Source organism: Danio rerio, chromosome 10 (assembly GCF_052040795.2).
Source record: "Danio rerio strain M-AB ecotype USA chromosome 10, GRCz13ab, whole genome shotgun sequence".
NCBI lineage: Eukaryota > Metazoa > Chordata > Actinopteri > Cypriniformes > Danionidae > Danio > Danio rerio.
The window spans coordinates 16467294-16495000 of NC_141030.1; the positions used below are offsets into that span (position 1 = coordinate 16467294).

At 33.3% G+C, this 27707-nt stretch overlaps 2 protein-coding genes across 8 annotated transcripts in view; one reads left to right on the plus strand and one right to left on the minus strand.

Moving 5' to 3' along the window:
• Positions 1-22905, minus strand: part of galt (galactose-1-phosphate uridylyltransferase) — a 225731-nt gene extending 202826 nt beyond the window's left edge. For 5 of the 7 annotated variants that reach the window (XR_015500533.1, XR_015500534.1, XR_015500535.1 and 2 more), the window contains exons 1-5: positions 22498-22905; positions 19015-19184; positions 13486-13561; positions 11680-11728; positions 5136-5265 (exon numbers count right to left, since the gene is read on the minus strand). Coding sequence is in view for 4 of the 7 variants with exons in the window: in XM_087269757.1 (XP_087125883.1) it covers positions 5136-5265; positions 11680-11728; positions 13486-13561; positions 19015-19184; positions 22498-22534 (462 nt within the window). In the remaining 3 variants the exon portion in view is untranslated. 7 annotated transcript variants of the gene reach the window in all.
• Positions 22906-22998: 93 nt separating this feature from the next.
• The window catches only part of sigmar1 (sigma non-opioid intracellular receptor 1), a 5624-nt gene continuing 915 nt past the window's right edge, over positions 22999-27707 (plus strand). Inside the window, 3 exon segments of the mRNA NM_200977.1 lie at positions 22999-23241; positions 25322-25522; positions 26287-26379. Of these exon segments, the coding sequence (NP_957271.1) occupies positions 23097-23241; positions 25322-25522; positions 26287-26379 (439 nt within the window). The 5' untranslated portion in view covers positions 22999-23096.

Consider the following 27707-nt stretch of genomic DNA (forward strand, 5'->3'; position numbering starts at 1 on the left):
CATTCATCTTTATTTCTATAGTGCATTTTTACAATGTAGATGTGTCAAAGCTTCTTAACATAGATGAAGAATAGAGTAAAAGCCATACTATTTCAAATAGTTCAATTAAAACTGCTTCAGTTCACTTTGTTTTAAATGACACCGCTCTGTGACTGGGATGTCAAATCCTGAACCTGGTAGGCCATTTCTCTACAGTGTTTAAATACCTACAACAAAGTTACCTGGAAGTTCCTATTGATGCTGAACACCTTGATTAGCTGCTTAATGTGTTTTATTTGGGTTTCAAATCTTCAAAATCAGATCAAACTTTATTCATTCATTTTCCTTCATTGGTCCTTTATTCATCAGGGGTCGTCACAGCAGAATGAACCACCAACTTATCCAGCACGTTTTACACAGTGGATGCCCTTCCAGCTGCAACCCAGTACTGGAAAACATTCATACACACTCACTTTCACACACACTGTCATACACCATGGCCAATTTAGTTTATTAAATTCACCTATAAAACATGTATTTGGACTTTAGGAGAAACCGGAGCACCTGGAGGAAACCCACACGAACATGAGGAAAACCTTCAAACACAAAATGCCGACTGGCTCAGCCGGGACACGAACCAGCAACGTTCTTGCTGTGAGGGAACAGTGCTAAACAGAACAAACTTATGCAAAAAATAAAATAAAAATAAATGATGTAGTGGAAAAAAGCTGTGAGAGAACCCTTTAAAGGTTTATTTTGCTAGCACACATTGTTATTCTATAGGTGAACAATTAATCTATGCAAGTAATTAATTAATCTTCAATTAAAGTCTGACCATTTGCTGCGTGTTTGCAGGGGCTGTTATTCTGTTGATGTTTGACGACTTCAGCCACAATGGACCCTTTTCACAAGACTGTTATGACACCTTTAACCAACCCAGGCTCATTCTGAATACGTACCCCTATATACATTTTGGAGAGCGCCAAATACATACCAGGAGGTATGTTTTTTGTTTTTTTGTTTTGCTGTTTTTGCGAATCTACTAGAGGCTGCTGTGCACTTTTTTTCAGATCTCAAATTTATCTTGTGAGCACCATTCAAACCTGCTGTTTTCGCATAAATCCACCAGAGTGGAGATACAAACTGGTAACAGGGGAAAAGCCATCTACATGAGGTAAGGTGTAACGGCATCATACCGCACTGTAGCTTTCATTTAAAAAGATGAAATGCAGCCATATGTAGCTCTAGCTTCATAATTCATGATCTCCAGAAATGTATATAGGGCTACGTTTTCAGAATGAGCCTATATTGCTTTTAACGGTCATCGTAATCATAAATCCTTGAACATTTTTACTATTTAAATTTTTTTCCCATTGTGTTTACATATGTATTTTATCATCTTTGCAGCAAATAAAACAAAAAATGAATTTACGCTTGTGCAAGGTGTTTCTAATGATGTGTCTGTAGACAGGACAGTAAATTTCATGTTGTTCTCTCTTCTTGCTTCCATGTTAGTCCCACAGATTTTTTTTTCTTTCCTTTTTCTGAAAGTCTTGATAAGACCATCGTGGAGTTTTTCTTTTACTATTTCAGCAAATGAGATTATATTTGTTCTACTCTCTCATCCAGTTTACCCAACTAAAAGGACTTCCATTACTTGAAACATAGAAATGTGGAAAGTTTCTATATTCTTAATCATGCCCCTTTTACTGTTAGATTGCAATGAGAGATTTGTTGCACACAAGAAAGACCCGCCCCCCACTTAATATTTATTTTCGGTTGGAAGTACATCAACATACTAAAATAAAAGTCTCAGCAACGTCTGATTCATGCAAACTTTAAGAGAGAAGTTTCTACGATCCTTAATTAGGTTGTTTGATGTGTATAATTAGGGTTTCAGATAAACACAGCAGGAATATGTACAAAGAATTGTGTAAACAGATTACCTTTAGAGGCACAACAGCTTGTCCCTGTTGCAGTGCCCTCAAGGGGACAGCTTTATACCATATCTACCCTCAAAATAGGCATTTTAGTAGTTCATTTAAGAGTAACAGTGTGAACCCTAAAAGTTTTAGGGGCCAATTTAGGTACAAAGCTGACACAAGCTTTAATACATTTTCATAAAACCTATATTTAAGTGTACCTAAAGAAGCAAGTGCGCACTACAAGAATGCAAGTTCACACCAGGTGAACCATTTAAATCTGGACGATTACATTTGATTCAGCCGTGATATCAGCCTTTGAGAGATTTGAACCTGCATACTTCTGCCTAAAAGCACAATGCTTTGACCAATAGCAGGGGTGGAAAAACGTTTTCTTATGAAGGACAAAAATTCAAACTTAATTGAAGGTGGTGGGTTTAAGTCAAACAAACTAAAGTATTACATTAATATTTTGATGGTAATATCATAATTTATTAATATTTAAAAACAAATTGAAATAAATGCTGTAATCGTATTAATAATAATTTTGTACATTGTATAACGGACTTCTCACAATAAAATAAAAACAATCCCCTTTATAATACAATTATATCAATGCTGAATACATTGAATACCCTTGATTTGCTTATCGAGGATGTTTAATTAATTTTTTTAAATTTAATTCATGCACAGGCAACGCAGTGGCACAGCTAGTAGTGTTGTTGCCTCACAGCAAGAAGGTCACTGGTTCAAGCCTTGGCTGGGTCAGTTGATGTTTCTGTGTGGAGTTTGCATGTTCTCCCTGCGTTCTCTTGGGTTTCCTCCGGGTGCTCCGGTTTTCCCCACAGTCCAAAGACTTGCCGTATGGGTGAATTGGGTAGGCTAAATTGTCCGTAGTGTATGAGTGTGAATGAGTGTGTATGGATGTTCCCCAGAAATGGGTTGCAGCTGGATGGGCATCCGCTGCGTAAAACATATGCTGGATAAGTTGGCGGTTCAGTCCGCTGTGGCGACCCCAAATTAATAAAGGGACTAAGCCAAAAAGAAAATGAATGAATTAATGAATGGATGAATTATTCAAGCACAACATTTAATTGAATCATTTCATTTTATTTGCTTCTTTGTGTCTCAAAAATTAAACAAACAAACAAAAAGTTACTTAAAATTATAAATGACGAGCACTGTTGCCCTAGTTTGGGCATCTCTGACCTAGAGCTTACCTAGAAATCCTAAATACCTTGTTTAGCTGATTCAGATGAGTTTAAAAGGGAATAGAACTAAAGCCTTCCAGAAATGGACAACCTTGCATTCGCTGCAAAAAAAAAAAAAAAAAAAAAAAAAAAAAAATATATATATATATATATATATATATATATATATATATATATATATATATATATATATATATATATTCATTTGGTTTACTTTTTTAAGGTAAGTGGTTGCCAAAAATAATCGATATGGGTTGAATTTAAACATTCATTCATTTATTTTCTACCACTTTTCCAAGGCCAGGTCGCAGGGGCAGCAGTCTTAGGAGAGAACCCCAGACTTCCCTCACCCCAGACACTTCCTCCAGCTTCTCCAGGGGATCCAGAGGCAGTCCCAAGTCAGCAGAGAGACATAGTCCCTCCAGCTTGTCCTGGGTCTTCCCCGAGGCCTCCTCCTAATGGGACATGCCTGGAACACCTCCCTAGGCATCTCCCGGGTAACAGAGCTCCTCACCCTTTTCAAAAGGCCATTCTGCGAAGGTAACTAATTTTTGTATCGGAGATATTGTCCTTTCGGTCATGACCCAAAGCTCGTGACCATAGGTAAAAGTAGTTGGAGGTGCTGATTCTCATCCCAGCTGTGTCACACTCGGCAGCAAACTGCCCCAGTGCATGCTGAAGGTCCATGTTCAAGGAAGCCAACAAAACAACATCATCTGCGATTAACAGAGATGAAATCCTGTGGTCCCCGAACCAGACCGCTTTGTTCCTATTGGGTCCTAGGTTCAACTGTTGGCCAGATCCTCCTCTCCAGTACCCTGGCTTAGACTTTACCGGGAGGCTGAGGACTGTGATACCCCTACAATTGGAGCACATCCTCTGGTCCCCCATCTTATAAATGGAAAAAACACCACCCCAGTTGACCAGTCCAGAGGTACTGTCTTTGATCTCCATGTGAATTTAAACAAGCAAGGTAAATTTAGTAACATTAAACTTAATTTGTTAAAAATAAGCTCATATAAATTGTTTGCAGCCACTTACCTTAAAAAAATAAGTGAATCCAATGAATACTTATTCTCCACTGTTAGAAGTTATTTAAACTTTGTTGTAATTGTAATTTATGCACTCTGGATGAATAAACTTTTCCAGCATTATCTGGTTTCGACTACTGTATTTCGTGTAGTGCTTTGTAGTCAATGGGTGTCCTCTTTTAATTATGTATGGAAAAAATAGTGAACAGAGTCCATATTTGATGCTTAGCCAATCCCTATAGATGCCATTTATCCACAGAATTTGTTGAGGAACAGCAATAAAAAGTCATATAGAACTAAGTTATTGCTGTTTTTGGCACAAGAAATATATTATAAGCTGACTTCAGAGAAAAATATAAAATGATAAAAGTGTGAGGATTTGGTACCTCTAAGCAGAGTTCCTTCGTTAAACTAAATCTATAGTCTGTAGAAAAAAAGCCACAGAGGCAAAGGAACTCTCTCACGCTCATAAGTTAACTGTCTTTTGGCACAAACATCTTAATTCACTACATTCATATCCCTGCAACCCTTTGAAGTGCTCCATTATTCCCTTGCAGGAGCACTAATGTGTCCAGAGAGGCCAGAGGAGCGCTCCACGTTGCCCACCATTGATCAGCACAGAGACGGCCTGACTGAAGAGCAGCTCCCAATTGATCCAATTAGTGCTGATGAGGAAGACTGGGACAGAACCCAATCGAGCGGTGTCCCTGCCTCTGACTCTTTTAAATACACACTCTCTTATGCAATCTCATCCCTGTGACTCTGGTGCTTCTACAGGGGACGTTTCTTGTGGCAACAAATGGTGCAAATGTTTCATTAAGTTGCTATAAACCCCAGAGAGAGAGAGTTGCAGTGAGAAAAAGAGAAAGTCTCACATTTTAAGATAAGTCGTGTGTCTCAAAGCTGTTTTTAGTGCAGAATAATGTGTTTTCTGTGTCAATGCAAAGTAACAGGTGCATCAGAACAGAAGTGAAAGAACGAGATGTACTAACCTGAACCCATGCATATGTAGCACCGAGCTCTACGGTCAGATCTGCCCACTTGTCAATCACTTTGCGGATCTCAGCAGGCTGCATCAGGGGGAGGGTGATGTCAGACCAGGGGTGGAAACACATTACCTTACTGAAAACAAACAGCAGAACAACATTTGGTTTAAACTTTTGCTAAAATCCATTGATTTATGCATATATCAATCCATCCATTTATGAATTAATCCAAATAGGCATGCATCCAATAATCCATTAATTCATTCATGCATCCATTCATCTATCCATCTGTCCATTTGTCCATTCAACCATTCATCTATCAATCCATACATCTACCTATCTACATTTATTTATCCATCCATACATACATACATTTATGCATTCATCCATCATCTGTCTATCCATCATTCCAAATATGTATTCAACTATCTGATTTCACATACATCAATCTATCCATCCATTAATTCATTATTCTATCTGCATCCATTTAACCAAACATTTATCCAAGTATGCATCATCTGTCCATCTTTCCATATATCTGTCCATCCATCTAACTATCTATGCATCCAAGCAGCCATTTATTTCCATACTTTCATCCATCCATCCATCAATTCATTCATCCATCCACTTAAGCATCCATCGATCCATCCATCAATTCATTCATCCATCCACTTAAGCATCCATCGATCCATCCATCTTTCCCTTCATGTATCCATCCATTAATCTATGCATCCATCCATGCATCCATCATTCCTCTACTCAATCCTAAATGCATGCATCAACCTATGCATCCATTCAAGCAATCATCAATTAATCAATCTGTCCATCCAACTATATCCATCCATCCATCCATCCATATGCATTAATTTATCCATCCAACTATTTATGCATTCATTCATCTATCCATCTGTGCACCTTTTCTTGATCCATCCATCCATCCATCTAACTATTTATCTATTTATCCATGCATCCATCTATCTGCATTCATTTATCCATACATACATGCATACATTTATGCATTTATCCATCATCTGTCCATCCAAACATCCATCTAAATATTCATGCATGCATCCATCTATCTGCATTCATTTGTTCATATATCAATGTATGCATCCATCCATCTATCCATCCTTGTCCATCCATCCTTCCATCCATCATCCATCATTTGAATCCATTTATCCATTCATCCATGCATCCATCTACACATTTATGGGTCCATCCATACATACATGTATCCAACCATCCATATTGCTATCCATACATCTATCTATTTGCATTCATTTATCCATCCATACCTTTATGCATCCATCATATGTTCATTCATACATCCATCCGTCCATCCATATATCCATCCATCCATGCATCATTTTATCCATCCATCCGTCCATCCATCCATCTATCTGCATTCATTTATCCATACATACATGCATACATTTATGCATTTATCCATCATCTGTCCATCCAAACATCCATCTAAATATTCATGCATGCATCCATCTATCTGCATTCATTTGTTCATATATCAATGTATGAATCCATCCATCTATCCATCCTTGTCCATCCATCCTTCCATCCATCATCCATCATTTGAATCCATTTATCCATTCATCCATGCATCCATCTACACATTTATGGGTCCATCCATACATACATCCATCCAACCATCCATATTGATATCCATACATCTATCTATTTGCATTCATTTATCCATCCATACCTTTATGCATCCATCATATGTTCATTCATACATCCATCCGTCCATCCATATATCCATCCATCCATGCATCTTTTTATCCATCCATCCGTCCATCCATCCATGCATCATTTTATCCATCCATCCATCCATCCATTGAACCATCCATCCATCCACATGGATGTTTTACACAACAATTATAGTTTTGTTTTGTCTACGCGCACTATACTTATCAGGATTTGCATATGTCAGTTTTAGTGCTCTTTTATTTGATTTGTTCCTTGTATAATTTTTAAATTGTTTTTAAGGGGTCAATTTTACCATCTGTCCAGGTACAACAGATGGAAATTTGTATTTTGCATTTGCATTTGAAGTAATGTTAATTAATATACAATGTATTTGCAGCAATTATAATTATTATCTATCTATCCATCTATCCATCCACCCATCCATCCACCTAATTATACATATGTTGGTATATTTGTCTATCTCTGTTTGTACATCTATCAATATGTCTGTCTATTGTGTTTCTGCATATCATTCATCCATTCATCTATACTGTTATTGGTTTGTCTGTCTAATGATCCTTTCTGAAGTCTTGATTTAAGTCAAGTTTGTATTGGACAAGTAGCACATCACCTTCACCAACAATCCTCCCAGCAGTGTTATGAATAAACACAACACGTTCTTCGGTCTCAGCCCTGAATGAAACCCAACAGCTGCGCCGGCAAACTTTCCAAAGTCTCTCTTTCAGGCTTTATGTGGGGCATCCAGTTCTCTCTATTAGGCGTCCTTGACTTGTTTGTGCCTCGAGCGCTATTCTTACTACTCTGAAAACAATGTCAGATCCCAGTGCATTAGAGCCGAGCGGCACTTGGCAGATCTGTGTGTTTGTGGACTCCGCTGCTAATTGGATGTTTGCACACATAGGTATTGTTTCAGGACAGTGACGTTTACATCTGCCTTCAGAATTACTGCCGAAAATGGTCCAGAGTGGAGAAGATGGAACTGAAAGCTCTGGGGATCAAGGAAATACAGGGCAGTTGATAATCTAAAGGAGTCTTTCTTACAAAATGTGACTCCTTCACTTGTTTGGTGATAGCACCACCTAGAGCACTTTTATTTATTAATTTTCTTTTAAATTGTATTTATTATTTTATTGATTTTATTTTATTACTTATTTAATTGTATTTATTTAATTTATTTTATGTTACTGTATTTATTATTTTAGTTCTTAATTGTATTTATTAGACTTTTAATTTTATTGTAATGTATCTATTAGATTTTTTATTTAATTGTATTTGTTTTATTTATTTTTTTATATATTTTTTATTTAATTATATTTATTTTGTTTTTACACTTATTTTGCTGTATTTATTTATTTATTTTTTTACCATAGCTGTTCCAAAATTATGTAACAGTCTTCCTGTGGAAATGAAAACTGCTACAACAATATGCCTTTTTAAATCTCAATTCAAATCATTTCTATTTGATCTGGCTTACGTTCATTATTTGTAATGCTTTCTCTTTTGGTTAATGCGTTCTTTTATGTTAGTCGCTTTTATTTCTGACCATGTTCCATCTTAATCTTATTGCTGTTTGTTTATTTTTGGTCAACTTTAGTTGTTTTAAGTTAAAGTACACTAGTTATAATTAAATTAAATAATTGTTATGTTGTAATCATATCATATTTTCATATTGTTAAAGCAAATCATATGGGTCTTTCTAAAATAATTTGAATTTATATAAATTATTTAAATATGTTACTATTTGCATATTAAATTATATTATCATTCATTCATTCATTCATTCATTCATTCATTCATTCATTCATTTTCTTTTCTGCTTAGATATTAGGTATTCCTAATACATGTTTATTATATTATTTAATTTATTCAATTTCAAACTGTTAAAGTAAATCATATGGACCAATGTTTACTTGTAAAATAATTGTAATTTAGATTATTTATTTTTTATATTTTAATATTTATTTTATTACAATTTGCCTTTAAATGAGACATATTATATTATATTATATTATATTATATTATATTATATTATATTATATTATATTATATTATATTATATTAGTACAAGAGATGAAACCGATCGCACTGGAGCTAATCTGATACTGCAAAGGTATATTTCTAGACAATATAACTTCATAAAAAAGGATAAATGATGTTTTACAGACTGGTCTTCATTCACTTGTTTGGAGATAGCACCACCTAGTGATCCTTTAATGACAAAATATGACCAAACAGGATTCTAAATCCTAAAAAAATTACAAAAAATTTATAAAAATGATTCCTCTCGTGACTACTTAAAAGTAGGCCTGTTCCTTACCTGATATGGCATATTTTTGCTTTTGAAAAAGAAAAAATGTATTTAAATAAAATAAGAATTTTTTTCCAGTGATGGGTTGCAGCTGGAAGGGCATCCCCTGCGTAAAACATGTGCTGGATAAGTTGACGCTTCATTCTGCTGTGGCGACTCCAGATTAATAAAGGGACTAAGCCGAAAAAGATGAATGAATGAAAATGAATGAATGAATGAATGAATGAATGAATGAATAAATGAATGAAAATACATTTTCTAGGCATTGAAAATAAATCATCCAGGCCAATATTTGTTTTTGTAAACTATGTCAGTAGTGTTTTCAAATTACTTTAATGTGATTTGTTTATTAGTTGTATTAATATATTTAATAATAATAATAATATAATAATAATAATTATTATTGTTATTATTATTATTATTATTATTATTATTATTATCGTTGTTGTTGTTACTATTATCAATATTAGAGATGATTAATATTATTAATAATTAATAACTGTAGTAGTTGTTGTTATTATATTTAATTGATTTCAAATTTTTAATATTTATGTTTTTTTTATTAGTTTAATTTTAGATTTAGTAAAAAATAGTCATTTGAGTAACCTCATTTTATTGTTTCTTGTTTTGCTTTAATTAGTTAAGATTTAATATATTAAATATATTTAATAATATATATATATATATATATATATATATATATATATATATATATATATATATATATATATATATATATATATATATATATATATATATATATATACTAGTTAATTTATAATTATAACTAGTTAATTATACCTGTTAATTTTCAAACAATGTTATGGTAGTCCAGATCTGCAAATAGTCATATTAAACACAAACCAAAAGCACAATGATTAATTTCATCAATGACTCACATAATACAGTAATTATGTACCAAGCAAGACACAGGTAGAGTACAGATCTCACTGAATCTCTAATGCGTTTTCTCACAGACGATAAAATCAGCGAGTTTCTTCTTTCCGTTCTTTAACTCTCTCCCGAAGAGACTCAGAGAGTTCATGGCAGCACAATTGATTTCTACAAACAGCACCATTAAACACAGGGAAATAGTTTATTAACACTGTTCCAGAAGGCCACGAGATACAAGAACTGAGCTAAAAGAAGAAAACAATATTAAAGAGGAAGGGAAGCATATAGAGACTTTACCAACCATGCTATTGCTTGGACTTAACTTTGAGTTTCATCATATATTATGTTAATGGATTGCCAAATTTGATCATTGATATGTTTGTGGTTGATGAATATTAGGAAATATGAAAGTAACAAATAAGTTTTTTATTTGTACTGCATCATATGAATGTGAATGTGGGAGGAAAGATAAACCTCAAAAACCAAAACGTCATCATTCATTCTCTTTTTGACTTAGTCCCTTTATTAACCTGGGGTCGCCACAGCGGAACAAACCACCAACTTATCCAGCATATGTTTTAAAAAGCAGATACCCTTTCAGCAGCAACCCATCACTGGGAAACATCCATACACACTCATTCACACTCATACACTACGGACAATTTAGCCTACCCAATTCACGTATACCACAGTCTTTGGACTGTGGGGAAAAACGGAGCACCCGGAGGTAACCGACGCGAACGCAGAGAGTACATGCACTTCACACAGAAATGCCAACTGACCCAGCCAAGGCTTGAACCAGTGACCTTCTTGCTGTGAGGCGAACGTGCTACCCACCGCACCATTGTGCAACCACAAAACTTTTAATTATAGTTTTTGCATGTGTATTAAGGGCTATTTTGTCTTGAAAATGTTCAATTAAAGGCTTCCACTGCTTTTTCTGACTATCTCCGGCTCCTGAATCGTACATTCAGCTTCAATTAATATGAATGTTTATTTAGCTTAGTAGAGTAAATATTAAAAATTTAAAAATATATATATATAAATTTTATATTTACTCTACTAAGCTAAATAAACATTTGTAAGAAACATCTATTTTCTGTATTTTTTGTAATTTGCAATAATATGAAAAAACACATTTTGTTTCTGTCTCTACGTTCTGGTCAACTAGCAGCTTTAAGTTGTTTTTACAAATGTAAGTGGACTGAACATAAAACAATTAAGTTATCCTCACCCCTCAACTCGGTTAGTGATGTAAACAGTTTATATTAATAATGTATTCTGTACATTCTGTTACTGTAAATTATATATTTGTTGTATATCATTCCATTTTATAGAAATGTACCTGCAATTCTGGAAAGAGTTATGTATTATTAGTAGTAATAGTAGTAGTAGTAGTATTAAATGTATACAATTGTTTACAGTATTTTTTGCCCTATTTTTTCCATGGACCATGTGCAATCCATTGCCTCAGAAATCTCTTCGAAAAGTACTTCTGAACAGTTTAGCCTCAGCTGAATATTAAACTTCAGGGTTTTGTTGTGAATGATGTATAACTTGATGCCAGCAGTATTAATTAGTACTGTACATTTTGCTCTTTGGAAGAAGAAATAAAGCCTTTCTCACCAAACGCCTCTGGCTGCTTTGCTCTGGAAAAGAGGGTGATGATCCGAACCTGGAGCCAGTAATAAAATCATCAGCAAACTGTTAAAACATTGAAATGAACTGCTTCATTAAAACACAGCACATAATTGCACATTAAAGGTTGTACAATTGAACTCTGCTGCAGGAACATTAACTCTCTACTTTTATAATAAGTTCAAAAAACTTTTTAAAGAAAAGGTATAATGGAGAGAATGTATCAGATGCTTTAATATACACTTCTACTGTTTAAAAATATATCGAATAAAATGAAAAAAGTTGAATAAAATTTAGATTAACTTTAAGTACTATATAATAGAAATACATGCTCTTTATAGCTAAAGAAAATCAATTATATTAAATGACATAATTCAGTAATGTACAGTCCTCAGCATTATTGAGTACACCCTATTTTAAAAAATTATATTTTTATCCATTTCTCAGTGAACACAGGCAAAGTATTTTTGGTGCTGTTTTGTGTTAAACAAAACAGATTTATTAAGTAGATATATTTATTAAATTAATATTTTAGTCATCAAACATATTTAGAAATTTAAAAAAATACAATTCAATTCAAGTAATTATTGCAAAAAAGAAAACAAATTACAACCTACATAATTTTAACAAATATTTTCCAATTTTTTGCTTCTCTTGATTCTTCCTCTTTTTTTTTTTTATTTGTATTTAATATTTTTCTATAACATATAAATTTGGGTTTACTAGTTTTTGGATCGTTATCATAACTTATTTTGTTAGAGAAGCTCCAAATTTGCCTTCAGTACTGACTTATCTAATGTATATGCACAAATATAATATTGTATAGCTTCCTATTAAATTGTGAATTTAAAAGATTGATTTGCGAGGGGTGTACTTATATATGCTGAGCACTGTTTATATTAATATATAGTCTGGTTTTACTTACTTTATCATAAAAGTATATATAAAAATAACAAAAAAATAACAGAAAACCATGCTTGACATCAATTAGAGCTAAAATAAAATCAATGGAATTAATTTACATAATTAAATAATTACACTTATTTATTTTAACTTGATGTACCTAAATAACAATTACTAAAATATCAAACAATTACTAAATATATTAAAATGACTAATAATACAAATGAAATAAAAAACAAAACTGGAAATTATAAAAATAATAAATCATTCGAACCAACTTCTTACTATTATCTCACTGATTGCATAATGGCATATATTTGCCAAAAATACAGACACAAAAAAATACAGTGTAAATAATACCTTAATTTATTTTATTTATTTATTTATTTATTTATTTTATTTATTTATTTTTTGTGATAGCAAACCTGAAGTGTCAGTCTTTATTGTCACATGATCATCTTTAGAAATCTTTGTAATATAATAAATTGCTGCTCAAGAAACATTTAGTAATAGCAATAAGCTGCTTTGGGAGAACAAATGCCTTTACTTTCACTTAAAGAATAAAATAAAATAAAATAAAATAAAATAAAATAAAATAAAATAAAATAAAATAAAATAAAATAAAATAAAATAAAATAAAATAAAATAAAATAAAATAAAATAAAATAAAATAATCATCTATAGTGTATGTGATGAAATGATTTACTCAATTTCAGCAATCCAAGTTTTTGATCAAGTGATACAGGACCAAATGTATACACTTTTAAAAATTTAGTTAGAAGTCAGTCAGTCAGCCAGTCAGTCGGTTAGTTATGAAGTTAGTTAGTAATCCAAATGCTGCAGTATACAATTAAAAAATTTGGGTAACTTGAATGAAGCATTGATTCATACCGGGGTCTGGAGCGTCAGGCTGAAGAGCAGGAAAATCATTGTCAAACATGAATGTGCTGTCATACTCAGGATTCAGCTGTAATAAAACAGGAGAACCAGATGAACAAAGTAACCTGCATTTAACAATGACAGTCTGTCGAATGAAACCTGTAGTCTACAGATCTCTTTCTGCGAGTTTATTCCTCCTCAAGATGACATTTAGCAATACAGTGTTTTCAGTTGACCATTTTAAAAGCACAAAATGTAAACAATGCCACTAAACCTAACAAAACTCACATTTGTTGCTGTTTACTGGTGCTGGAAAATATCTATTGTCATGTTTTGGCCTGTACTAATCATTCAAACTGGAGAAATAAAAAACATTTTGACTAAAATAGACTGACAAAAATGTTAACAAACAAACAAACAAAACTGTCTGAACAACAGGGGTTGGTAGTTGGCAAAACTAAAGCATTTTTTTTTTCAAAGCAAGAATATTGACAAAATGTATGTGTTCTTATAATTTCCAGACAAGTACAGTAGGTGAAACCTTAATTAAGCTCGTACAAACCACCTATTAAGTTAAGTGTGAAAATGTTGCACCCTGTATTGCATATAAAGTCCTTCGCTCTATGATTTAGCAGCTTTATACACTCAGGAAATACTTTTTGCTGCTTTTCAACTACTTATTTAAAGGTGCCATATGTAAGTTTTTGACACATGGTAGGTGAACATTCTTGTTTATCGTAAAAACAATGCTAAAGTCAGATATTCTGCTTTGAAAATGTGCTGGAACGGCTGTCTTTGTTTTGGTCCATTTAATCTGCCCAATGGAAGTTTACCCAATTACATTTCTGCACCCCGAGTTGCCTTGTTGGAAAACAGCATATTGAAGTTGTTATTAATTAGAAAAGAATATAAATATTATGAACGTAAACATCAAGTGAGCAGGTTTCATTGTAACCCTGTGTACTAACAAACCACTACGTGACGATGTTTGCTGTGATAAGTAGATTGGCTGTTTGCACCAGAAGAAACATGACAGAAATGTAAATACAGCCATTAAGATGCAGAAAACAGTGCACTCACTGCACTCCAATGAGATGGTAAGGTTTATAATCTAATTAATACAGATTAAACCACTTTAACACCATTAATCAATTTGAATTTCAAACGGTTTATTTTATTTTCAAGATCTGAGGTGAACTCTCTGCTGCTGCTTTTCTTAGTATGGCAATAAATTTTACGTAAAACTTTCAAACTCCAATTATTAGCATTTAACTCTGTATAAAGCATATGAGGTGTACCTGAGCTGATTATTGTCAGTTTATTCTGTTGTTCAGCTGCAAGAAATAGAAGCAATTTCAAAAATATACATTTTGGGTGTTGGTTAGAACAAAAACTCCTTTTAATAAAGAAATTATTCCTTCTACCGCATGCCGTTGCTTTCATTAAGAACACGGCTTAAATCAGCCTTACATCAGCCTTTAGACTTGACAGTCAGGTACACTGCTGTTGGTGTTGTCAATCTGGCAATCTGAGCTTGCGTGCATTTTAAACTGGGAGTGCAATACCTAGATCAGCCACTAGGTGTCAAACTTACATACTGCACCCACATAATTGTTTTATGTTCAATCCACTTAAATTTGCCAAGTTAAATTTATCGATTTGTGTTGGTGCAACATGAATGAACTTTCTGGAACCCTGCATTGCTTAAAGTGTACAGACGGCATAAATGATAAGATCTATACGCTAAATACAGACTAAAATAATCAAATAGGTAACATAGATACCACTTCTAGCCAAACCGTACATCTGAATCAACTAACAACACCTAATAGAGCCAAAGAGTTCATAAGAGCATGTGTAACATCTTGTTTAAATGTAAAGCAGCCTGGCAACTTTCTTTGTTTAATTAATCATTAAATAATAATATCCAGAATGAGAGAGCCAGCCAAGAACATTAGTCAGGGTTAAGATAGTGCTAATAAAAACACTGAATATGCATTGATGTGTAACTCACGTTGGAGGGAAGGAAATGGCTGTTTCTTTCTGCTTAGTCAGAAATGACTGTATAATGAATGACTGCAGACGCATCACTTTCCACTAAAGATCCACAGTTTCATCTGTGTTCGTAAAAAAAAAAAAAAACTCCAGTAATGCTCCAGGATGAGCCAGAGGAGCCCAGAGATTATGACTTCAAGCTCATGAATTTTAAAATCCTATAAATGAAGCGTTTTACAACAATCTGATAACTTGATACTTGATGGGAATAGGGCATGATGTGAATGAGTTGGAAATGGCTCTGCAGTTAAACAGCATCAAAATTAAAGGTTATTTCCTGTCCCTGGATGAACTTAACTAGATAAAAGCTTTCATTTCATCTTGAGTTTGGGATCAGAAAGTTTGGGTCTGCTGGCATTTATGCATGTTCATTTGTAAGACATTTTCAGATTTTCACAATATCTAGAAAGATAATAATAAATAATTAATAAAAAATATAATCATTCTTCTTGTTAATTTATAGTCATATATACAGTTGAAACCAGAAGTTTACATACACTGTATGAAAAGGCAGATAACCGTTTAAAGTCAGATGTTAATGTGACTAAACTTTTTCTTTTTTAGGTAAGTTAGGATTATCAAATTTGTGTAAGTAATGAGGGATATATTTTGGAGAAATTATTATAACTTTTCTTGAAAGTCAAGTTTACATACAGTAAGATTATTATGCCTCTGAAAAAGCTTAAATGATGATGTCAAGGTTTTGGAAGTTTTTGATTGGCTAACTGACAACATTTGAGTTAATTGGAGACACAACTGTAGAATGGTATTTAAGAAAAACCTCAAACACACTGCTTCCTTATGTGACAACATGGGAAAATCAACAAGCCAGAATCAACAAAAAATCCAGATTACAATTTGCTAAATTATACTGGAAAAAAAATAATCATTTTTGGAGACATGTCCTGTGGTCTGATTGAACTAAGATTGAACTATTTGGCCATGGTGATCAGTGATACATTTAGAGGACAAAAGGGAAAGCTTACAAGCCTAGGAACACCATCACAACTGTGAAGCATGGGGGCAATAGTATCATGTTGTGGGGCTGTTTTGATGCAGGGGGACTGGTCCACTTTACAGCATAGATGGCATCATGAAGAAAGAACTTTATGTAGAAATACTGAAGCAACATCTCAAGACATCAGACAGAAAATTAAACTTGGCCACAAATGGGTCCTCACAACAGACCATGACCCTAAGCATACTGCCAAATTAATTAAAATACGCTTTAAGAACAACAGAGTGAATGTTTTGGAGTGGCCATCACAAAGCCCTGACCTCAATCCTATAGAAAACTTGTGGGCAGAGTTAAAAAAGCTTGTGCAAGCAAGACAGCCAACAACTCTGACTCAGTCACACCAGTTCTATCTGGAGGAATGGGCCATAATTCATTCAAACTATTGTGAGAAGCTTATGGAAGGATACCCAAAAAATTTGACCAAAGTTATACAGTTTTTAAAGCAAAGCTAAAAAAAATACCAAGGAAATGTATGTAAACTTTTGACTGTCTAAAAATTATTACAAATTCTTAAAAAAAAAAATTCTCTCATTATTCTGGCATTTAGCAAATGTAAATCATTTAGGTAATCCAAACGGACCCAAAATAGTAAATGATTACTGTAGTATGATTTTAATATGATTTATTAAAAATGGCTATGTTCCTTTTTTTTAAAGTTTATGTACAATTTTGGTTTCGACTGTATGTCAATGTAGTTAATTTAACCTATTTTTACACAATTGTGCATCACAGCAGAAAACATGCAAAAACCTACATTACCTGCGAAGCACACATGCAATTCCACAGCGATCAAAAGCTCCACCCATTCCTATGAAGCACCATAAATGAAGCCGTTTTCCTTGCTCTTCAAATATTTAAAGGTGCCCTAGTATGCATTGATTCAATATGTTAAATTGCTCTCTAACATCTACATAGGACGTGGCTTAGACATTAAATTGTTGTATATTCAATTAAAAACAGTTTATTGCATAGGACGTGGCTTAGACAATAAACGGTTGTATATTCAATTAAAAACAGGATTTACTCCTTGAATCAGAAGTTCAGTTTTGGCCATATTTGGAAAGGAGATGAATATTAATGAGCTGATTAATCCTCTTTTCTGATTCTCCTTAGTTCAGTGCCTGATCTCCCTCTCAAACCAGTGTCACAGCATTATTATGTTATATAATAATAAGTTTAATCTATTGATTTGTACTCATTGACCTGAATTTTCAATTTCTGCTGGAGAGGTTGGTGCAGCAATAATCTATATGTTCAGGCTCTTGATGGTGATGTAATGGTATGGATGTTTTCTTCCATTTATTTACAAAATTTGGGCCACTTAGTACACTCAGCGTTGTTGAAATCAATTGCCACAGTCAACCTGACTACTGTTATGTATTTCCTTATGCTATCGTTTATGACACCCATCTACCACTGAGGGCTACATCCACCAGGATAATACACCATTTCTTGAACATGGCAGTGAGTTCACTAAACTAAATGGCCTCCGAAAACAACAGCTCTCAATCCAATAGAGTACTTGGAATGGGGTGTAGATAAAGATTCACATTATGGATCGGCAGCAGACAAATCTGCATCGACTGTGTGTAGTGCTGTTGAATAATTAATTATGATAAACCGCTCACAAGAGTTTGTATTTACAATTTGAATTTGTTTTTTAAATTTTCACCACTAGAGGGCGCTAATTCACAACAAACAAATGTGTAGTTTGATGACGCTGTCACTGAGTATGAAATCAAGAGTATCATCCATTAAATCTTACGGGAAAGAAATAATTTTAGGTTGTGAATGAGCTAAAGTTTTCTAGACCTATATAAAGGGAGTATGAAGCCAAGCATGGCTGAAAATCGCTGAAGCAAAGCAAGCATGCTGAAGAAACTACTTTTATTATGTCACTCAACCAATTCCAGTTTTTCCGTTCATGATCCCATGGATCATACTAAATAGATTTTAGGGTTCTTCTGTTATAGTGCTACTCTGTGCAGTCCAATAAAATGCACAAAATATTAAAGCATCCTTTGTGTTTCCCTGATTTCTATAAAACCAAACCGTAAATCGAGGGTGTGTGACGTCATTAGCGTTGTGACAAAATACACAGTCTGTGAACCTAGATAAAATTGCGTATTTCTCTGGATTTGCACAATCTTTGATACATATGGGGGAATGTAAATACACAAATCAGCTAAATTTATAACACGGTTCTGGTTTTTGAACATTTTAATGAAAAAATCTTGTCCTTTAATCGTTAAACAGCATTAACTTTGTGATACTGTCATGTAAATAAGCCAAAATCTAAAAAAAATATTTCCAGCACTTCAATAAATCATCTAAAGAGCAAAGGCAGTTTTGCTGGCAATGGAGGTCCAACACAGTACTATCAGTGAGTATCTAATAAAGTGGCCATTGAGGGTATACAGTATATGAAAATAATAAAATAACACCATGGCAGTTATCCAGCTGCTTACCTCTCCATTAGCTCTCACACTGCCAGGACACAGAGGGTTGTTTGGATCATGCCGTGGGATGTCGTCCTCTGGCGGTTTCTCCACCTGTCCTTTCCATGGACGCTTCATCCGATGGGCCGAGACCAAAACCCATGAGTCCCGCAGAGGATTGTACCTTAAATGCTGGTGTTCTGAAATGAAGACCACGATAAAAGAATAATATCATTTAATTATCAATGAGTTTTCCATTAAAAAGCATATTTTACAGTTTGAAGATGTAAACAACTTCAAGTAGTCACAAGTTTTCAATTTATATAACAAGGTGTGAATTGAAGTAGTATAAAAATAATATAAAAGTAAAGCAAAACTTGGCCAACCAATATGGTAATTTCTTCTGACACTGAATCACAAGCAAACCACCTTTGAACTAGTTATTTTACGTGATTTGACTTTTTTGTAGGGCTGTGCAATAAATCAAAAATCCCATATCGATTTTGGCTTCAAACGATTATGAAAAAGCATTAATCCGATAAACGATTATTGCATCATATGCCGCCCCCCTTCCAGCTGTACACATTTGTTGCTCTTAAAAGCGCGAAAGACCGCGTGTTTATGTGTGTGTGCGGCACGCACACAGTCAGAAGCATGCGGCCGGTCAGCATTCGGTCTCATTCGCACACTGAGACGAGCAGAGAAGCGTAGACATCTAAAGTCATCTTAACGTGAGCGCTTTAATAGTCAAATAGGTGTAAAAATGCGGTGTTTAGTGATTATTCTTATTAACCCTCATTTGTGTAATAAACAAATGAGTTGAGAATCAAAAGACAAGTGAAAGAGAAACCATTAAAGTGACAGCGCGCAATTCCTGCTGCCGCCGAATTGCCGTTTTTTTTATTTTTTTTTTTATTACTTATTTCTGAACATATAGCTTTGATATCTCATTTGTAATTACTGATTTCTTTTATGTTTGCCATGATGACAGCACAATATTTTACTAGATATTTTTTATATATATATATATATATATTTAAATATATATATATTTATATTAAAGTGCAATTTAAAGGCTTAATTAGAGTAATTAGGCAAGTCATTGTATAACAGTAGTTTCTTCTGCACATAATCAAAATATATTGCTTGAGGGGGCTAATAATATTGACCTTAAAATGGATTTCGAAATATTTAAAGCTGCTTTTATTCTAGCTAAAATAAAACATAAGCCTGGAAGAAAAAAAATATAGAAAAATACTGTTAAAATTCCTTGCTCTGTTAAACATCATTTGGCAAATATTTATTTTTAAAAAAATTCTCAGGAGCGCTAATAATTTTGACTTCAAATGCTAATCGTGATTACAATTATGACCAAAATAATTGTGATCATGATTTTTCCCAAAATCGAGCAGCCCTACTTTTTTGTTACAACTGTTATCACAGTGACTGGTCTCTATAGCACTACAGTAATACTGTTAATTCTTTAATTTTAAAAAATTGAGTAAAACAGTAATATTTCGATATATGATTACAATCGGGGCGATGCGGTGGCACAGTGGGTAGCACGTACACTTCACAGCAAGAAGGTCGCCTGTACGAGCCTCGGCTGGGTCAGTTGGCGTTTCGGTGTGGAGTTTGCATATTTTCCCCGTGTTCGCATGGATTTCGAGTGCTCAGGTTTCCCCAACAAGTCCAAAGACATGTGGTATAGGTATATTGGGTATGCTAAAATTGACCATAGTGTATGTGTGTGAGTTAGTATGTTTGGATGTTTCCCAGTGAAGGGTTGCAGCTGGAAGGGCATCCGCTGTGTAAAACATGTGCTGGATAAGTTGGCGGTTTATTCCGCTGTGGCTCCCCAGATTAATAAAGGGATCAAATGGAAAAGAAAATGAATGAATGAATAATTACAATAATTTAAATAACTGTTTTATGTTTTAATATGATTTAAATTGTAATTTATTTCTGTGATACAAAGCTGAATGTTCAGTGTCTTTCTAATTGACAGATTTCATCCTTATTTATTGGTGGTTTTCATATATTAATAATGATGATGAAAAACCAAAGGAAATGTTAATTGAATTGTTAAAAGTGAATATAAAGATCAAGATGTGATGCTTTGCAACTTTGTTAATGTCTAGCACTGAATCACAAACAAAAGATTTGCAGACTAGAGCAATTGCATGCAAATGTCAACCTAATGCTTTTATAAGTTTCTTGTATTTTACAGTAGGCTACTTTAAAAATACTCAAAAATGTCTGTCAGTGTTTCTAAATAATTATATCTGATTTACCAAAGCCAAACAAGTGCCAATTTCACGTCACAGGATAACGAAGAGATGTTACATCCATAACAAAGCTTTTTCCTCATAAATGCAAAAATGTAAAATGGTAACAATTTAGCTCACAATTCACAGTATTAAACTAACACTACTAGCTTAGTAAACTACTAATTAGTGGTTTATTAATAGTTAGTACAAAGGTACGCCTAGTAGGCTAGTTATGACATAAATTGTGACCTAAACTAAAGTATTAGCCTACCAACATGTTTTAAATTTTAAATTAGGAAAATAAACATGTGTTATGGATGTGACTAAAAAACTGTAGCAAGTTTACAGCATACATCACACTCTGTACAACAGAGTCTGTAGACATTCTGTGAATTAAACTGCACATTATGTCATTAACTACTGGCTTTATTACAGTCTATTATTAAGATGGTTCATTATTAGTTATAAAGTCTTATTCAGCATCCCTTATCCGACACAAACCTGAAGCTAACTAGGCTACTATCTTACTAACTATTAATAAACTACTAATTAGTAATTTACTAAGCTAGTAATGTTAATTGAATTCAATTAATTGTGACTTAAACTACAGTGTAATCAAATTGTTTACAGTTGAGATTTTTTTAAATATTTGATATGTTTATGATCTCATAAGTCTGTTGTTAGTTGTTTTGGAGAATATATATACTGATGTTAGCAGCACATACTTTCTATTTGAATTTTTGTTTTGAGATTTTACTGCAAATGTCACATCCACAATGTAGGAATTGCTCACTTTATTTTAGCTGACTATTTAGGTTTCAAGAAGCTGTCAGCCAAATTAGTAAAAGTAAACAATAATTGTCATACAATTGTAAAACACTGAGCTAACAACACAGTTAAACAATATTATTTTGAAATTGGGTGAATACTTCCTGAGTGATGCCTGCCTGAGTGAAACCCAACTGAATCAGTTAAATAAAATAACACGTTCGAACGAATCGGTTCCATCAAATGATTCGGACGATCAGTTAAATCCTGGTAAAAATCACATGATCGGTAATCACGTGACTGCTCTAGTTGGAGTACAGCTATTTTTGTGGATTCAAACGACAGCAGCTGCTTAAAACAATATAAATAATCGCATTACATCTGAAGGTGTGTAAATCACAAGCAGTTCAAAAGTCTGGAAAAAAATACGTTACCCAAACTAACGTTAGGTGTCAATATCTAAAACGTTTCTTACCTTTAGGATCAAACGTGGGTTTATTGTTCATGTCCATTTTGCTGCGTACTGGTAAAATAAAATGTACCTGCTTGTCCTTAATCTACTTGCTCACTCGTTATGAAACATTAAACAGGAATTCGTTGATTGTTTCTTTTTAGAGTTTCAAGTTTACATTTGCTCTCCCTCACTAAGTATCCTGAGGTAAACAACGCTGCGCACGAAAAACGCAGTATGCGTCGCTAACAAAGATGATAATCCGAACACTATTTCAACAGATTAAAGATGTTCCCAATGTATTAATAATAGTGGAAACATAATATACATAAATGTATTCGATGTGTTTCACTGTATCGACAAAGACTGCAAGAAAACTGCGTATTTCAATGGCATTTTTGATGATTACGACAACCATCGTACTTCCTGATTGAGCAATGCTCAGTTTTATTGGATATCAACTAGTCAGTTGTGTCATCTGATTGGTCACCCCCGATTTTACGTCACCTCACGTCAGCGTCCGTCAGCTTTAATGTTTGCCATGCTGTGTGTCTGAATGAAGTCTGTTTAATGTGTTTTCTAATCTTTTGTAACTGTGGACCGTCATTTGTGGGCAACTTGCGATGTCTTTAATAAGAACTATTCTGAAATTGGTGGTAGTTGTTGGTTTTCTGTCGCTGACCGTTCAGTTTATAAGACATTGGATGGCAAATAAACAATATGTCTTTACGAAAGAAGAGGTTGCCAAGTTAGCCAAACAGTATGCGGGTGAGTAAAACAATAATGTTCTCCTCTTAAGTTACATTTGTTGCTAGGACATTGCAGGAATTGGTTTCTATAGCAGGAGTTGTAATATGCTTAACATTTTGAATGCTGCTACACAGAAAAACATGCAGTAAAGACATAATTATTATGATAAAGTATCACCATTTAAAAACACCGTTTTCTGTTTGAATATATTGTAAAATGTCATTTATTCCTCTTATCAAAGCTGCATTTTTAAGTCATTACTCCAGTCTGCAGTGTCACATGATTCTTCAGAAATTATTTTAATATGGTGATTTAATGGTCTATCAGTGTTCACAAGGGTTCTTATTATTGCCAGTGCGGAATGTAGTTCTTGTGATCTTTGTAGGAAAACTTTATTTTCTAGGATTCTGGTGGGTGAAAAGTTTCTATTAAGCAAATTTTAGAAAGACAGATAGATACCAATACAAATATTATTTTCACAATCAAATATTAAAAAAAAAAATAAATAAATAAATAAATATATATATATATATATATATATATATATATATATATATATATATATATATATATAGAAATGTAGAGTTTAAATTAAAGTATTCAAAGTTATTAAAGTAAAAAAAGGAAAACGTGGAACTATTAAGTTATTATAAATAAATGATTTATAATTATATTAAATATGAATACATACCAGAATCGTACACAACATAATTCCAAAGTATCACACCTTAATTGATTACTTTTTATTACATTTTACTTATTACTGATACAAAAATAATACAGTTCTTATTTATTTTATTTGCTTACCAGTTGTTTTTCCCCATCTTCGTAAAAAATATTAATAAATAAAATGGCATATAGTTTACATTACTAGTCAAATATTTGGTATCAGTAAGATTGTTTTAGTATTTTAAAATAAGTTTATTCTGCTTACAAAGGCTGCACTTAAACTAATGAAAACAGAAATAAATTGTGAAGTGTTATCCCAGTATAACTAACAGTTTTCCTAATGAAAGCTTAAACATGTATTTATTCACGTAATTTAAAGTTGATTTGTCTTTATTATTACTTCATTATTACTCTTTGAGTTGGTGTTCTGTTATGCTAAAATATTTTTTTTTTACAGTTAACAGTGTAATTAATAATAGAATAAACTATTGTATTTATTTATTTATACTATCTAGAGATGCTCCGATTGGCCAGAAATCGGTATCAGCCAATAATCACATTTAATGACTCGCTTTGTACTCACAGATCTGGCCGATCTCATTAACCAATCACAAGCGTTTGTGTTACTTTGAGATAAACAAAATATTTGAATAACCTTGCTTGTATTTACACCTTTTTACATATAAGAACTGAAATAACTTCTGTGTTTTTGAAAGAACTTCATATTTTGACAATATTGTAAGTTCACTAAAACCTGGCTGGAAATATTCAATAAAAAAAACATGTAACATGAATGTTTAATAATACATCTTCTTGTAATATACTTATTGCAAAAAAAAGTAGTTTAAAGTCCTGTTTCCTTTTAGTTAGAAAGTAATGGATTTATAGGTGTGCATTTTAACTACTTGTGCATCAAATATGCACTGCAAATCTTTTCTTCATTGAGACATGTTGAATCTTTCTTTCATCATTTGCAGTGTTTGATTATTTTTATTTTTATTTGTTTTATCTATTTTCTGTAAAGAACCTTCTGACCATGACATGTTCACTCCTAAATAGCTATAAGAGAAATGTTTAAGAGATAATATGCAGCATCTTTAATTTATTCTCTTAGGTTAGGAGAGATCTTCACTTAAGTATCATACTTAGAGGGAAAAAGTGTTTTATGCTTAAAGCATCCGAAACGGTACAATATATCGGCCGATCACCATGACAAGGAATGGGTACCTGGTATTGGTTGCAAAAATCCTGAACGGAGCATCCCGAATCTGATTTAATTTATTTGTATGTACTCAAAAAATTATCATTTTGTTTATTTTAATCATAATCATTCAAAATGTCAAAAGTTTAAAAAGTAGGTAATCTTGATATATCATGTGCTGTGCACTATAGAAGCTGGTGTCTGAATGCTCTGAATTTGTGTTTATAGGTCAGGATCATGAGCAGGCCTTCTCTAAGGTGGTTGTGGAGCTGCGCAGGAGGTACCCAGGTCACATCCTTCCTGACGAGGACCTGCAGTGGGTGTTTGTAAATGCGGGTGGCTGGATGGGCTCCATGTGTCTCCTGCACGCCTCGCTCACTGAGTATGTGCTGCTGTTCGGGACAGCGGTGGACACCGGTGGACATTCAGGTCATAATGGTTTCATAATCTGCATACTGTATTTCCATTTTGAATTAGTTTGGGTATCTGTATAACTACACGTATACTTATTCAAACTATTAATTCGTGTTGTTGTGATTCACATATATTTTTTAATTTGTTTTACTATATAGTTTACTATTGTTTAGCTTTTTTGTTTAATATTTTAGATTTGAAACTATATTGTATTCAAACAGCAACTTCTCTTTAATAAGTGCAGTGAAGAAATGTCAAGGTTTTAAATAATAATAATAATAATAATAATAATAATTAAAAAAGGGAATAAAGTCATACAATATAATACCTAAAACAGGCCTAATTGTCTATATTGTGAAGTTGTTATTGTAATTTTAGCATTAAAACTAAAATCAAGTATTTGGTGAAATAAAATAAAAAAATAAAAATATAAGCTGAGAAATTCAAATTAGAAATAAATGTTGAAATGTTGCCTAAGCATTTAACTGAAATAAAATAAACTGATGTTGAAGAACTGGGATACAAATAAATGTCAATATTTAAATAAAACCTGACATAAACCTAAAATATAATATACAGAAGAACATGCTTTTTTTTCTAATTAATAAATAAATTATATTTACACTATATACTACACAATAAATAATAATACTACATAATTATTATTTATTATTTAACCTTGTGTATGTATTGGTCAATTGGTTTAAATCCACACAGAAACCAGTTCTTTGCAACTGATTTTTTTCATAATTCTCTTTGCATATGTGTATTTTCTGCAGGTCGTTACTGGGCAGAAATATCAGACACTATAATTTCCGGCACGTTCAGGCAATGGAAAGAGGGGACGACTAAAAGCGAGACTTACTATCCAGGTAGAACATCAAACATCATCAATACACACCACAAACTAATGCTGCACCACAGTTCACATACTATTTTATTAGACTAATTCAATTAAATTCATCTTTATTTGTATAGCTCTTTTACTATGTAGACTGTGTCAAAGCAGCTTCACATAGAACATTATGTTCATTAGAAACTACAAACATGGTAGATGTGTACTATTCGCATTCTAGATAGTATTTGGGAAAATATATAAATGTTTCCCAAACATAGCATGTTCAAATATGCTTTCCAAAGTTACCCACATGGTCAGCTGTTTCAACTAGAACAAACTAGAACAAATGCACAGTCTAATAGTGGAAACTGCTGCAGACTTTTATTTCAGTGTGATGATGTTATCTCACATTATTTAAAAAAATGGGCATAATATAGGTCCCCTTTAAAGTGCACTTATTATTTATAGATTTTTGAGTGTTGTACTTTTCCTAAGTCCTCCCATGTTCAAAGATTAGTCTGAGGCATCAAATAAATTACATCTTTTATTATTTCAAGTGAATAAAATTTTTCAAGGCTCAGGGCAATGGAACACCATTCACAATATCGCTCCCTAATGATTTGTTTGGTGCTGTCTATTTTTGTGTATGTGTGTGATACATACATAATGTACCATTCCAATGCATACCAATCGATGGCATGATAACGCCCCATTCACACGGGGCTTCAGCGTCAACGCTTGACTGAAGACGTGTCTGAAGTTGGGGCTAAATCGATCATCATAGAAACGTCAGCCAATGAAATTCAGTCAGCAATAGGCCACTGTCTGAGCTGGTGTATTTGCATACAGCGATCTGATTGGCTGACGCTTCCGTCGGTGCTTGAAAAGTTAAGCTAGTCCCAACTTCTGCAGCGAGCAACGCTTCTGAAGCGGCGCCGACGGATCCACAATGCAGTTCAGCAACGCCTGACGTCACCCATTCAAAGTGAATAGGAAGCGTTGACGCTGACGCCCCATGTGAATGGGGCGTAATCGTAACCGAACCGTAAAACCAGTATAGGTTCACATCTCTAGATAGAAAGTTCTCAGAATTTAACTTATCCTTCTATCATGCATCCTATTTATCAGTCACATGACACCACAGCTGTTATGAAGCAAGGTTCTTTGAGGTTAAGCACTTCGGGTGAAATGACAATAAACACATCAGAATAAGTTCATGTAATTAATTAAAATCAGAATTAAACTTAATATAAAGATTAGGCTATTTAATAAGTTAAAATCATCAAAATACCTTTAGTGTGAATGCACTACTCACTCTATTTATACTACGAAATGATGTAAAATAGTGTATAAGTATGCGAT